Source organism: Lycium ferocissimum, chromosome 1 (genome assembly GCF_029784015.1).
Source record: "Lycium ferocissimum isolate CSIRO_LF1 chromosome 1, AGI_CSIRO_Lferr_CH_V1, whole genome shotgun sequence".
Classification (NCBI taxonomy): Eukaryota; Viridiplantae; Streptophyta; class Magnoliopsida; order Solanales; family Solanaceae; genus Lycium; species Lycium ferocissimum.
Genome location: NC_081342.1, coordinates 36,996,124 through 37,010,550, shown reverse-complemented (window position 1 = coordinate 37,010,550; position 14,427 = coordinate 36,996,124). Strand labels below are relative to the sequence as shown.

The 14,427-nt window shown below is 36.5% G+C and overlaps 2 protein-coding genes across 3 annotated transcripts; one reads left to right on the top strand and one right to left on the bottom strand.

The window, feature by feature from the left end:
* The first annotated feature begins 1,368 nt into the window (after window positions 1-1,368).
* Window positions 1,369-4,700, top strand: LOC132054258 (omega-3 fatty acid desaturase, chloroplastic-like). Its single transcript, XM_059446302.1, has 8 exons — window positions 1,369-2,277; window positions 2,589-2,678; window positions 2,776-2,842; window positions 3,245-3,337; window positions 3,421-3,606; window positions 3,700-3,780; window positions 4,017-4,154; window positions 4,238-4,700. The coding sequence occupies exons 1-8, from the start codon at window positions 1,775-1,777 to the stop codon at window positions 4,415-4,417; spliced, it is 1,338 nt and encodes a 445-aa protein (XP_059302285.1). The 5' UTR covers window positions 1,369-1,774; the 3' UTR covers window positions 4,418-4,700.
* Window positions 4,701-5,591: 891 nt separating this feature from the next.
* On the bottom strand, window positions 5,592-14,119 carry LOC132054263 (N-(5'-phosphoribosyl)anthranilate isomerase 1, chloroplastic-like). Of its 2 annotated transcripts, XM_059446307.1 has the most exons (5): window positions 13,996-14,119; window positions 7,955-8,011; window positions 7,005-7,375; window positions 6,763-6,926; window positions 5,592-6,097 (listed from the first exon to the last, which is right to left on the bottom strand). In XM_059446307.1, exons 1-5 carry the CDS (start codon window positions 14,102-14,104, stop codon window positions 5,872-5,874), a joined length of 927 nt encoding a protein of 308 aa, XP_059302290.1. In that variant the 5' UTR covers window positions 14,105-14,119; the 3' UTR covers window positions 5,592-5,871. The 2 variants fall into 2 exon arrangements, with proteins under 2 accessions (XP_059302290.1, XP_059302292.1); XM_059446309.1 differs by lacking the exon at window positions 7,955-8,011 and having other exon boundaries at window positions 13,996-14,095.
* Window positions 14,120-14,427: the final 308 nt, after the last annotated feature.

The window sequence follows — 14,427 nt, the reverse complement described above, 5'->3', positions numbered from 1 at the left end:
CAAACTGCAAAATTACACCTCAAAATGTGAGTTCATGCTAAATTCTTTTTTTCACAATTCTGTCAAATATAACAAAAAGTGATTGTTAAATAATCAGTACTAGAAAAGTTAGCTTCTTTAATACTCCCTTCGTCTAAAAAAGATTATTTTAGTTTGACTTGACACAAAGTTTAAGAAATAAAAGAAGACTTTTGAAATGTGTTGTCCAAAATAAGCCTTAGATATTTGTGTGACTGTAAATCATCTCATAAAGTTAAATTGTTTCTAAATATAGAAAGGTGTCAATCTTTTTGGGACAGACTAAAAAGAAAAGGAAGATAATCTTTTTGAAACGAAGGGAGCACTTTTTAACCGGGTATAAATAGGTATAAGACATAATTTGAGTTGGTTAAATGAGTTTGAATTGGGAAATAGAAATTTAATAGCTCATTGACCATTTAAACTTTTGAGTTTTCGAATCTCAGCGTTGTTTCATTAACATACTCCTATGAGAGAGCCAAGTCTGACCACGTCACTCTTTACACCTCCACACGTTTTTGACAGGTGACTCCTCTTTTCTCAAAAATATCTTTTCTCTTTTTAATAAAAAGAATTTTGGTGGCCACTGCTCATTTGGGTTATGAGAAAATATTTAGGGTTATGAGAAAATCCCCTATGGTCATTCTCATATGTACCGACTCCAGCTAAACTCAGGCGCCTACCTTCAGTTTCCTTCTCATGGTCTATAAAATTTTATATTACTTAGTAATTCCCGAATTAAGTATTTTAGTTTGACGGCGGACAAAGTATAAAGGATAAAAAAAAATTGAATTTTATAATTTAAATTAAAAATGTGTATATTGTATTAAAATATCTTTTGAATCTTGTGATTTTAATTTTTTTTAGAACAGATGAGAAAAAATTACCAAGGCTAAAAAATCAACAATTAATATTTAATCAAATTTTTAAAAAGTGTTTTTTCGTGTATTTTTCCCAAAAAAATATTTTTGGGCAAAAGTTATTTGTTTTTAGTTTCTAAAAATTACTTTTGCTACCCTCTAGATATTTTCTCTCAAAAGTTTAGTTAATACCTTGCTTTTTTCTTTAAATAAGCACTCATTAAAAAAAAATATTTTTTTAAAAAATAAGCTTGACCAAACAAGCTACAAGACACTTAAATAAAAAAAAAAAAAAAAAGACACTTAAATCGAGGAATAGTAATTAACAACTAGTCAACCAGTTTGATCTTATTATTTCAAGCAGTAAGAAAAGAAAATTAAATTCTCGAGCTTTATGCTGACGGTCAATGAAGAACTCAAAATACCAACAATCTCACACGCTTACTAGTGCGTGAAATAAATAAAATATGGACCCCAACTTCCTTGCTTCTTGCATACAAATCACGTTCTTCCCTTTTTATTTTTTAGTGTGATGTTAATGCCGATATGGGAATAGGAAAAGCAGTAGAAACACAGGTCTGCAAATAGCGGTATTCATCAACTATATATTAATACGGAGAAAGGTCCCCAACAATTGCACCATGAGAAGATAAGAGAAACAAGACAATCAACAAGTTGAGATTTTTGTAGCTCTAATTGAAGCACGGAATTCCCTTTGTGTTATCTTCACATATCCTCTCCTCCCTTACCCTAAATACCAACCAAAGAAATTAATTTCAAGACTTGACACAAAGACCCTTTTTATATTTTCTTGTATTAGCATTAGTTTTTCACATCGAGAGAGAGAGAGATTCAGAGTTTAAACAACATCTCTCTTTCCTCTTTTATCTCCCAAAATGGCAAGTTATGTTCTATCAGAATGTGGTGTTAGACCACTTGCAAGAATCTACCCAAAGCCTAGAACAACATGTGTACCTTCAGCCACCACAAATATTAATCTTTCAAAATCAAGAATCACACATACAGATCTGAGAGTTTCTTTATTGAATAATAAAGAAAGAAACTGGGCATTAAGGGTAAGTACCCCACTTAGGATCCAAACTGTGGGAGAAGAAGATAATAAACAAACTGAGAAAACAAACAACAACAATAATAATGGTGAATTCTTTGACCCTGGGGCACCACCACCATTTAAGTTGTCTGATATCAGGGCAGCTATTCCTAAGCATTGTTGGGTTAAGAATCCATGGAAGTCTATGAGTTATGTTGTGAGAGATGTTGCTATTGTCTTTGGGCTGGCTGCTACAGCTGCTTATTTCAATAATTGGGTTGTGTGGCCTCTTTATTGGTTTGCTCAAAGCACTATGTTTTGGGCTTTGTTTGTTCTTGGTCATGATTGGTAATCTATCTTCCTAATTTTCTTACAATGTTTTGATTTTTCTTTGCGATAATGGTCATCTAGACTGTCACTTTTTCGCGAGTTTCACGTCTCAATTATCAGTTGTTCCCTTTTCATGAAAACTGATAGTTGGTCTAGTCAGCTTTGAGGTAGTTTTTAATATGTAGATAGTGATAGTTCAATTAAAAAAATGGAACAGTTGATAGTTGGAGTTTGAAACTCGTGAAAAAAAAGAAGATATTTTATAGCATTGTTTCTTTTTCTTTTTTTCTCAAGCCTAATTTTTGCTTTTCTTTGTGAATTGTGTGCAGTGGGCATGGGAGCTTTTCAAACAACCATAAGTTGAATAGTGTTGCTGGACATATCCTTCATTCTTCCATTCTTGTTCCTTACCATGGATGGTTTGTTTCTTGAAAACTCTCCTTTTCTAGTAATGGATTTTGCTTTCTTGAAGATTATTGCTTTATTAATGAATGGTGTATTTGATGATGGTTTCAGGAGAATAAGCCATAGGACTCATCATCAGAACCATGGACATGTTGAGAACGACGAGTCATGGCATCCTGTAAGTTTCAGCAATTTCTCCAACTGTTTTGTTAATAATTTCAAAAACTATTGAGATAGTGGTTAAAAACACACCCGGACAATCATTTTTTCCCGAGTTTCATACGCCAACTATCAATTGTTCCCTTTTCCGACGTGAACTATCACCATCTATTTATTAAAACATACCTAGTTGAGTTGATGGTGATAGTTCAGGTAGGAAGGAAACAATGATAGTTGGCCTAGTCAGCTTGGGGGCGTAGCTTCGAGATGTGTACATAGATCAGGTAGGAAAAGGGAAGGGAAGATAGTTGGGGTATGAAACTCCGAAAAAGTGATAGTTCAGTGTGTTTTTGACCATTATCTCAAAACTATTTGCCTGTTCTGTCCTCCTTGACTTTTGGCTGTTCATTTGCTTTCCCAGTTACCTGAGAACATATACAAGAGTCTAGATGATGCCACAAAGAAATTGAGATTCACTCTACCCTTCCCCTTGCTTGCATATCCTTTCTATCTGGTGAGTAATTCATACTAGCATCTTTAAAGTTCCTAAGTTTGAATTGGCAACATATTCTTTTTAACTTGAATTCATAATGACAGTGGAGTAGAAGCCCTGGAAAGAAAGGTTCTCACTTTGATCCAAGCAGTGATTTGTTTGTCCCAAGTGAGAAGAAAGATGTGATCACTTCAACTTTGTGCTGGACGGCAATGGCTGCATTGCTCGTCGGTTTGTCCTTTGTCATGGGTCCTGTCCAAATGCTTAAGCTCTATGGCATCCCCTATTGGGTTAGTCCATTTTTTCTGACTTCCTTTTTTCCTATTGCCTAGCTTTTGTTTCTTCTTATTGGACTCATTATTTGAATTCAATTCAACATGTAGGGCTTTGTCATGTGGCTGGATTTAGTTACCTATTTGCATCACCATGGCCATGATGATAAACTTCCTTGGTATAGAGGACAGGTATAATAGTGATTGCTGTTAGATTTTGCTATTATAAATACCAAATGATAGGCTGGTAATATGTTTTAGTGTGTTCTGTCTCTAGAGATTCTTAGCATAACTGGTCTAATCATTTCTTGAGAAATATTAGCAGTAGTATTTTATGAAGAAGCCGATTCCACTTGCTTGGGATATGAGCGTAGTAGTTATTTTATGAACCAAAAGTTGGGAGCTGATAATTAATATGTATCAAACAGGAATGGAGTTATCTCAGAGGAGGGCTTACAACGCTTGATCGCGATTATGGATGGATTAACAACATCCACCATGACATAGGGACACATGTGATACATCATCTCTTCCCTCAAATACCACACTATCATTTGGTGGAAGCAGTAAGTATATCACATTTTATGTAAATATTAAGCTGCTCCAAACAGTGTCTTAACATGGATTGGTTACTTTTTTGAATTTGCAGACTGAAGCTGCTAAACCAGTGTTAGGGAAATATTATAAGGAGCCAAAGAAGTCAGGGCCTCTACCATTTTATTTGTTGGGATATCTCATAAAAAGCATGAAGGAGGATCACTATGTTAGTGACACTGGGGGTGTAGTATATTATCAAGCTGATCCCAACCTTTCTGGCTCTCAGAAATAGTATACCAAAATGCCAGTTAGGCAGGTGATTCTTTTTCACTAACATTATGGCCATTGGAAGACCCATTCAAGTGAGTAAATTTGGCTCCCATTAAAGAATGGGCAGGGCATATAAAATTCCTATAGAAGAGCAGTTTAAATTGTTGCCATAGTGTAATAATTGAGTGGAGAAAGGATTATTGTCTTCAGGACCTTATAATCCTCCTGTTGGGTAGGCCAGGAAAGTATATTATTTTGTAATTCTTGATTCTGAAATGATTATAAAAAGGTACTCAGTCCCACCATCTTTTTTTTTTTTTTTTTGGTTTTTTCTGTGCGTGGATCCATTAACATCACTTATGAAGGCAAAAGATATTTTTGCCCCAGGAACGTGAGGGGAGAACATGATTTAGATTAATCGGAAAGAAGATGAGAGGTGGCTAAGTCAGGAGAGGGGAAGGAAACAACAAAGGAAATGTCATTTTCAATAATAATCAATTTAAAAAACATTTTACATGTCATATTGAATAAGGGTGGGCATTCAGTTCTTCGGTTCGGTTTTTTTCAATGTCGGTTCGGTTGTTTGGTTTCGGTTACTGGTTCTGCCGAACCGTAACTATAACAATGGTGTCGCCCCCCGATAATCTTTTCCCTCAAATCCCACATTATCATTCATTCATTTGGTGGAAGACTTGTTTATCTGACCAAGTAGCATACAATTAAGTATAACTGTGGAGAACAAGTATCGACTCCAACAAGCTTAATGGATCTCATAAATGGCAATGGAAACGTCAATCTTCAATCGAGTATGGTAAAACATGATAGACAGGTGCTTAATTATACTAACAATCAGGCCATTGGACTACTAATTCGAGCCTGCATATTCACAACTGAGGCTAATTGTTCGACCAAGTGATCTAAAAATTTTCATACAGTATATTATAATAATTGACTGGAACAAAGAAATCTATCTTATTTTCCTTTCGTCTTCCGCTGGTTGGCCAAGAAAGCTTACTATCTGTATTCAGCACATCTTTTTGTTGTGCGTGGCTCCCCTAAGATCACTTATGCAGATTTTATCACGCTAGAATTGCACAAGAACGTGACTACATTGATTAAGTCAAGCAATTCGGAACGAAGAAAAAAAAAAAAAAGGAAGGGTTAGGGGGTAGGAGAAGGAAACAACAAAACATCAATTTTCAAAACTAACATTACGCAGTTTATTGGTTGTCGTCAAGGTAGTCAATCCGTTCTCTATCCAACAAGTCACTGTCTATAGCCAATCAGTTGAACTACATGAGGGAAGTTTCACTCTTACAAAGAAATGGATGTTTTTCTAAAAATACAAACTAGATGTATCATGAGATATTAGTCTTTGCCAACACTCACTAGCAGAGAAATTACAAGAGGATCAGCACCAACATTGCAGTTGATTTAACAATCTGCACTAGGGAATTTGTAACTATTCAATATTGACTAAAGGCGTAAAGATGTCACTGCATTCATAAATGATAGTATCCGTGACTCATCCTTTTGGATGCCGTCCTGTCCACATATGCCACTACTGACATCCACTCCATTGGGTTTAAGAGCAGAAAGAGCTTCACAAACATTCTCCGGGTTAATTCCCCCAGCCAAGAGCCACCCATGTTTGCTTCTAATTGATGGTAGCTTAAACTGAGCCCAGTTGAACCCTTTGCCGCTGCAAAAGTGTGTTAATACATAGTTGAACAACAGTAGCGGGTTCAAAGAGAACAAATAAGCTTGTCAGGAAAAGGGAAGGGCGTGGGGACGGGGAGGGGGGAAGAAGGAATCTTAACATGGAAAATTTCAAACGGATCGTGTTTTAAACAAAAATTGAATAAGAACCACTGCATTTGAACTGACGAACTTCCAAAATTTTAAAAGATCCTTTTTTTTTGCGGGGGAAATTTTTTTCCCAAGTGAAATTCATCTGTTTAGACCCATTTTCATTTCAGTAGAATCAAACATCAGTTTTCATCTATACACGGCACATAGACAGGTAGATAACAATTTTTATTTCATAATTTACAGCCCAACACTACTCAACCTTTGCTATGAATTCATCTTCTCTAAAATGGTCAGTGTCCACATCACTGTTTAGTGGTTTGATTCCTATCACATTAGACTCAGTTGCTCGGTCGTGCTAAGTTACAAAAAACAAGTTTGCTGAATCGAGAAAAAGAGTTTACTAATACTAACCAAATGGAATTACATCTTTGTTAATTAGCTCAATATGGGGTGGGATTAAGCTTAGTCCAAAAGAGACAGTGTATGATTACAAACACAGCCATGCCAATGACAGGTATATATATATATATATATATATGTAAGGAGAAACAGTACCTGCCACCTTTGGCACTATCCACTAGAATCCAATCAACCAGAGAAGACTCCTCATCAGAAATAGAGTTCAAAAGGCATCCCTCTTCATTTGCATGAAGTACGTATACTAAACGTTTCTCCCTGACTAAAACTGGAAAAGCATCTCGAGAACCATTTCCATGAAGCTGCTCAATTTGAACATTTTGTGGATTTGAGTATTCAAAACACGAAATTCAAGATGGTGAAAGATGACAGTTGCACACCTGCACCAATTCAAGATCTGCTGCATCAGAGGCCCTTAGTATTGTGTCAGCATTACCATCTACAAACACCCCAACTGGCTGAGCTCCATATTCTCGCACAACCTTTGAGATTTCCTTTGCAGTAGAAAGTGAAACGGAACGTTTTGAGTTAGGCCATATGATTATACCAATAAAATTGGCTCCAGCTTCTGCTGCAAGAGCAGCATCTCTAGCTGATGTAATTCCACACATTTTGACTAAAGTCCTACTTTCTGTTTGCTCTGCTTGAGCCGAGACCCCTGCTGACTGATTTAAGGTGCACATAAATCTGTTCCTGTTGGAAGTCCTCAATCGTGCTCTATTTGTAGAATATACTTCTACATCCAACAGACCTGTAAAAAAAAGAGTTTGGCAACCAGAATGATGTATCATTTCTAATATATTGTACTTCAACCAGAATTCTGAACCGGTTTTAAAAGAATCTGAAGGAAAAGTCATAATAAGTTACTTTTAAAACACCTATCAATTGCAAATTTGCATCTTTTGCACATATTGTTAATAGGAAATAGAATAAGAGAAGGTCAAAAAGGAAGACTTTTCTTTGTAAGATTTAAAAAAGCTCAAGAAAAATGAAATAGTGGAAAAGCAACCAAAGCGTAACTAGAGAAAAAATGTTAGGTTGAAGCTTCCTACCCCAGTACTTGTTAGCTTCTCTCTTTTGCTTTTGTGAAAAAGTTAAAAGGACAAATAGAATAAGTAATAGCTGTTGTGATTGCTCATTGGTCTTCACATCACGTGCTTTCTGAAGAGAATCCAAGTTCTCAGAATTCCCAACTTATTATCTTCTTAAACTACAGATAATTTCTTAAAAAATGTTACTCTCTTTCTTCTTGTTTTACTTTGTCTATTTCCTTGTAGGGTGGAGGTACTATAAGTACAAAGAATGCCATATAATCCAAACTTTCACTTACCTTGACTTCTGGGAATGCCTACTACTCTTGGTTGAAGCTGAGTTCCCATGTTGAACACTGGAAAACAAAGTACGGCTAAGACCAAGTAAATACTGACATACTGACATTAACTGACACAATGTTATGTGCTCTTATGCCACTCAAATAAATTATTAAATGAAAAGGGCCTTAGAAATTGGCAGAAGTAGATCTTTGAGAACATTAAACAAAGGTTAGCTGCTAAATAACAGCTCTTAGAAAACGTAAATATCATAATGGCACGTCCACTGGGCTTACAATTTTTTTTTTTTTTTGGTATAAAAATAGGAACTAGGAAGAGCTTTCAGGGTGACGATATGCATCTTGATAGAGATCCAAAGCTCTTTTGCAGACTGCTATTCGGGTGCACACTGCACGGAGGAACACCCCACATATCTTTAATCTAAAATCTATTAGTCTCTGGATGAGATGACACTTGCATAACTTGATAGTTTGAAGTTGTCTATTGCTTCTCATACAGTACTGACACACCCCTGGTGCTCAGCCCTATTAGAAAAGGTGTATGTATAAAAGAAGGATAAAGAGAAATATAAGTTAATGCAGAACCTGAGAGCATCTTTTCTTCCTAATTCTGTTCTACCACTGTAGTGCTATGCGAGAGAGGAGAGATGCCGTGAAAAAGTCCTGCTACTCATCAAATAAATGAACTGGTCAAATAGAGAAATTGGTGACACATTCTAATAACTAGACTAATCATCTTATACTAGCTATTCATTCAACAAAGAAACCCTTTAAAACTGGCGATTAGCAGACAAGCAACTAAAATCCAGAACACTGCAAAGCAACATAAACCATCAAATCGCGGAGATATCCAGAGTGTCTCGCTACATGATTAAATTCTAGAATAAGTACAAACTAAATATAAACAAAGGATATCTTATGTCTGTTCGGAATCCAAGGGGTCGTTTGGTGATGCAAGGATTGGGATTAATTAGTTGAAAGACAGCTGGACGTGCAGACGCAGTCAAGTTAGTTACTCTTCCAGAAGTTAGTTACAGTTGTTAAAGCTGTTAGTTGTTAACTGTACTGTGTACTGAGTTGTAGTTGAGTAGTTACTGAATTTAGGATCTATTCTTCATTCATGGATTGTATAAATACATTGTACTCTTGTAGTTGAATTCATTCATGATAATAATACAAGTTACTCTTCTTCTCTCTAAACTCTATTCCCTATTCTAGCTTAATTCTCGGTTGAACCCCTGAACAAGCAATCATCTTCTTCGAGCTACAAGCTCCTAGACTAACTATTCCATTCGGGATTACTTTTGTGCATCAATTGGTATCAGATCAATTGATCCTCGGCATTTCCATTAGGACTCGAAGCAAGAACTATGATAAACCAGTAGAAAAAAATGGAAGACAAGCTATCACAAATTCAGGAACAGTTGCAGAAATTGACGGAGTGTATGACTAGTATGAATGAAAGGAAAACACAGACGAATAAGAAGTTGTTGGAAATCAAGGAAGCCATTGGAGTTCTGACTCAAAAGGGAAAGATAAGGAGCAGGTGAGAGCGGAAGTATCAACCAACAGAGTCTGTCCAATGGATGATCATCTTGAAGGTCGAACCTCAAAATGGTTCTGCGCATAACAGGAACAATTCTTCAGCAAGAGATCCTGAACTTCTTGAAGACATGCTTCTTGCCACACATTTTACAGAAGATGAAGGTAATGTATATTCTAAAATTGGAAGAGATGTAGTCACTCCTTACATGTTCGATCAAATGCCTGAGAGAAATGGGATGTCAACGAATACCATGATATCTGATTATGCATCTTTGGCTTCTTGGTACTCTACTCAGGTTGGTAAATTTAATGTGAATTCTTGTAATGCTTTCAAGATGGAATATGAGAATATTATTTTGGATAATGAAAAGGAGAAGCATCACGGAGTTGGTGCAAAACAATGGGGATTGGATAAGTTTGTTGTTAGTAAAGGCCAAGAACAGTTCTTTCATGTCAAATATGATCGAATTAGGTTTCTGGGGGTGAAAAATGCATTTAATAATGGAACTTGTGAAGTTTATTCAAGAGCTGCTTGGAAAGAAGTGCTCTCATCTTGGAGACCTGATTTGCAGCTTCATGAAACTTCAGTGATCTCTAGTGAAGAACAGATATGGTTACAAAGACAATTTGAGAGGAGGAAATTCTGGAGTGTATCAATTTATGTGCTATGGAGAAGGCTCCTGGACCAGCTGGTTTTCCTATGTTGTTTTTTCTCTCTTTCTGGGAAATGTTGAAGGAAGATATCATAAGCACTGTCCAGTTCTTCCATTCTAACCAGACTTTTGAAAAAAGCTTTAATGCCACCTTCATTGCTTTGATCCCTAAGAAAATAGGTGCTGCTGATCTGAAGGACTACAGGCCAATAAGTTTGGTAGGTGGAGTCTACAAAATTATTGCAAAGCTACTAGCAGAAAGGTTGAAGAAAGTGGTGAGTAAGCTGATCAACAAACATCAGATGGCTTTTATAAAAGGGATACAATTTATGGATGCTGCACTCATAACTAGTGAATGTATTGATTCAAGAATGAAGGGAGTGGAACCTGGTGTTATGTGCAAACTTGATATTCAGAAAGCCTATGACCATGTAAATTGGAAATTCTTAATAAATACTCTCAGGCAGATGGGGTTTGGTAGTAAATGGCTGAGCTGGATTGAGTTTTGTATTAAAACTGTCAGGTTCTGTTCTTGTAAATGGAGAACCTGTGGGTTTTTTACCATCTGAGAGGGGTTCGAGACAGGGTGACCCTCTATCTCCTTTCCTTTTTATTCTGGCAATGGAAGGATTTGATAGCATGATGAGAATTGCAATACATAATTAGATGTATCAGGGGATTTCAAATTGGTGGTAGAGCTGGGGAGGAAATGGAGATCTGTCACCTATTGTATGCTGATGACACTTATTTTTTGTGAACCAAAGGCTGAACAGATCTGCTATATCAGATTGACGTTGATAGTTTTTGAAGCTGCATCAGGTTTGAAGGTCAACTGGGGGAAAGCAGTCTATTCCCTGTCAAAGAAGTCCCTCATATTCAAGAACTGGCAAGCATATTAAGGTGCAAAGACTAGGTATGCCACTGGGTAGCAAGCATAAGGCACTGGAGATCTGGGATGGTATAGTGGAGAAAACTGAGAAGAAGCTTGCAAAGTGGAAAGCACAATATTTGTCACTTGGGGGAAGATTAACCTTGACTCTGTGCTAGATTCTCTCCCTACATATGTGATGTCCTTATTTCCTACTCCTTCAACAGTAGTGAAAAAAAATTAGACAAGCTAAGGAGAAAATTTCTATGGCAAGGTTGCAAAGAAGGAAAGGGTTACAGTTTGGTGAAATGGGACAAAGTAATACTTAGCAAAGTAAAGTCTACGTCTTTATCTATGTGCCTATATAAAGGAATAACTTGTTTCTAAACCAAAGAAGGATTCAAAGGAATTGAATGGAAGATTAAATGTACGAGGCCATTAATAAGCTAAGATGGGTTTCCTCTCTTTGAGTAATTTAAAAGGCATATCAAATGGCGAGTTTGGGCATATTTGAATGTTTGTAGAGTTCAATCCCTCTAGAAGTAATCCTATCAACCTCGTACAATAGTGGCGACTCATAGTACTTGTGGACAAAAAGCACACTTTTAGGGTCAAAACAGGTTGAGCCCGTTAAACAAGTCATGATCCAACATACCGAAAATTTGTATGGATCAAGATGTGCTAAACCAAAGGTGCCTAACCCTCTCCAATTCAATACTACTATTCTATTTGACTATTTTTTCCCAATTTGTAACTGTACAATTGAGTTGCTACATATATCCCAAACCTTTCTCTTCTCTCCCCCACCCCTTCCGCAGAAGAAAAGGAAGTAAAAGAAGTAGAATGGATGCCAAACGGTCCGGATCAGGAAGGTGCCTGAAATCTAGAGCTTTCCTTCTTCAAATGTTCTCGCCCTAATCATGTAGAATGTGGTGAAAACAACCAAACACCAAACTAATCATTCAGCATCAAAGATCTCATCTTGCAGCCTAATTGGTATAGAGGAAAACATTGTTCAGAAAACATTTTCCAATCTTCCCATGTTTGATTTAGACAAAAAATTTGGAAAATATTTTTCTAGGAAAACAAGTTCCACAAGTTGCATTACACGCTAATTGTCTCCTCCCCACCCTCATCCCCACTACCCCACACCTTGCCCCCAACCCCCAACCTCATAGTGTTTTCCTAGATTATATACAAATGCTTTAGGGCCAATAATTTCTGCTTACATACCAAACACAAGAAAATAAGTAAGAAAACCACTTATTGTCCAGGAAAACCACTTTCCTTATACCAAACACACCCTAAATGTCACATCTTTCTGCTCAGTGTTGGAAAGGTAGCATAATTATATCCAACTCTAATATATGGTTTGTTCCATAGCTTAAGAGAGAACACGATTAAGAAAGTGTTGTGATATGTCCAGGTTTTGAAGGATGGGCTTTCAACTTAACATGTGCCATATTCTTATGGTTTTGCAATCATTCTACTAACAATACTAGTAAAAGCTGCAACTTTCCTTCTAACCAAAAAAACAGGTCAGTTGTCTACTTTCATGTCTTCTCTTTACAATATTTCTGTGCAGCGGATAGTATTTTAGAAGAAGTTAATTGATCTGTACAAAGGACAAATCATATTCTTGCTTATGAAGGCTTAGATGGCTTACTATCTTCAAAGAATTATTCTTAGGTTGATCAGCAATGGCAATGCAATCTATGGCACCGTAAATAAAGGCTATTCAGGAGCGATATGCTGGAGACCAGGTTAATTTGAACCCAAGCTTCACATATTTTTCACCGTTAGTTAGTAGAGTATTACTGGAGGACCTACATGCTTAAATTACATGGAATTTTCTTATATTTGTTCAGTGTGTAATCTTTCCTTCAACTACTTTAACTTCTTATATACATCTATTTCCAGGAGAAGATTCAACTTGAAACTGCTTGACTTTATAAATTAGCTGGCATAAATCCACTGGCAGGTCTCATATGTACTTTCTTTTTTCACTGCCAAAGCTTTCTATGGTTGACAATTCCGGTTGTTCATCCTTACACACCATACATGTGGCAAATATATATATATATATATATATATATATATATATATATATATATATGGTCTACCACCAGGATGTGCGCCGACCCTTGCCACTTCACCTATATGAATTGGGCTTTACGGAGAGCTCTCAAATGAGGTAAAACTTGAATCATCTACTTGTTCACCTATTCTCTCTAGAGGCTTTTTAACTTGAATAGCACTTGCTAAAAAAGGAGACAAATTGTTGATTCTCAAACGAGAAAGGAAAAAAGATATTTTGTGATAAGTGGAAAGCGAACTACCACTGCTGGCAATTTCAACTTTATATATATCTACCAAATTCTTTAGGTTTCTATAAGTTTCATTCAAGCATCTCTAACACTTAGTTTTTCATATCATTTTTGTTACATTAAGGGACTTGTTACACTTTTGGATACCGTCACTACAGTATACATCACAAAAATTCTAACATCACCACTTCCACAAGGAGAGGAAACAAACACAAATTCCTTTCATTAAAATAAGGTGTGTCTGACAAAGGAGAAGCAGCAACCAATGAAGCTAAATATTAATGGTTAAATTAATCAAGTAAACTAATTTTCAAACACTTATTAGAGAAAAGGAAGAGCAATTGGCACAAAGGAAACAAAATTCAGTGCTTCCCTAACCACACCACACTTGTATGTATCTCCTAATGTCGGTCGTTTAACCAGCGAATCAATTTGTCTCTCAGACAATGTGTCGAACAGGTTGTGGGCATCCTACAATTAGCTTAGTCTAAGGAAGAAGGGTGAATGGTCAAGCCTCCCAAAAGGTTGGGTAATTATAGTTGAACAGCTGGAGAGACCAATTACATCAGATTTCGAACTCAAATCAAACACAATCCTGCCCTGCTCTTTTATCATATTTATTGTAAGCTAAAGAGAGGAGGGAGTTACCTAGACGTGAAGGGCTGGCCGAGCACCCGTGTGTGCAAGGGATCCTAACGTTTTTCAAGAGAAGTGGGAAAATACCAGGAGGGGCTGGGTAGTTGGTCTTTGAAAACATTTTTTTTGCGCGGATTGCCTTCTTTCAGGTGTTCTTTTAACTTTTGCTTTTCGCCTGATACTCCGAGGTTCTAGATTAAACTTCAGTTTGGTAAAAAAAATTAAAAAAAATTTGCAAAGCAAAATTTCAAATTCTACCTTGCGATTCTTTTTAAAAAAAGTTTAACTGAGCGGGAATTCGAACCCAAAACTATAAGATTTTTAGCGAAGGATAAAAATTAAAGACCACCAATTAGAGGGACAAAAATTAAAGACCAAGGGTAATCCTGCAAATTGCCCCTTTAAAAATTCTACCGAAAGGGTTTAAAATGTCCTTAGATTGTG

What these genes read in the sequence shown, in the direction of transcription:
- LOC132054258 (XM_059446302.1), top strand. Translation starts at nt 1,775, where the DNA reads ATGGCAAGTTATGTTCTATCAGAATGTGGTGTTAGACCACTTGCAAGA. An exon ending in TTTGTTCTTGGTCATGATTG is followed by an intron (nt 2,278 to 2,588) that starts GTAATCTATCTT and finishes AATTGTGTGCAG; the next exon opens with TGGGCATGGGAGCTTTTCAA. An exon ending in ACTATCATTTGGTGGAAGCA is followed by an intron (nt 4,155 to 4,237) that starts GTAAGTATATCA and finishes TTGAATTTGCAG; the next exon opens with ACTGAAGCTGCTAAACCAGT.
- LOC132054263 (XM_059446307.1), bottom strand. Translation starts at nt 14,104, where the DNA reads ATGTTTTCAAAGACCAACTACCCAGCCCCTCCTGGTATTTTCCCACTT. An exon ending in GGCCAGCCCTTCACGTCTAG is followed by an intron (nt 8,012 to 13,995) that starts GTAACTCCCTCC and finishes TTTGTTTTCCAG; the next exon opens with TGTTCAACATGGGAACTCAG. An exon ending in GATAGTGCCAAAGGTGGCAG is followed by an intron (nt 6,098 to 6,762) that starts GTACTGTTTCTC and finishes ACACTTTTGCAG; the next exon opens with CGGCAAAGGGTTCAACTGGG.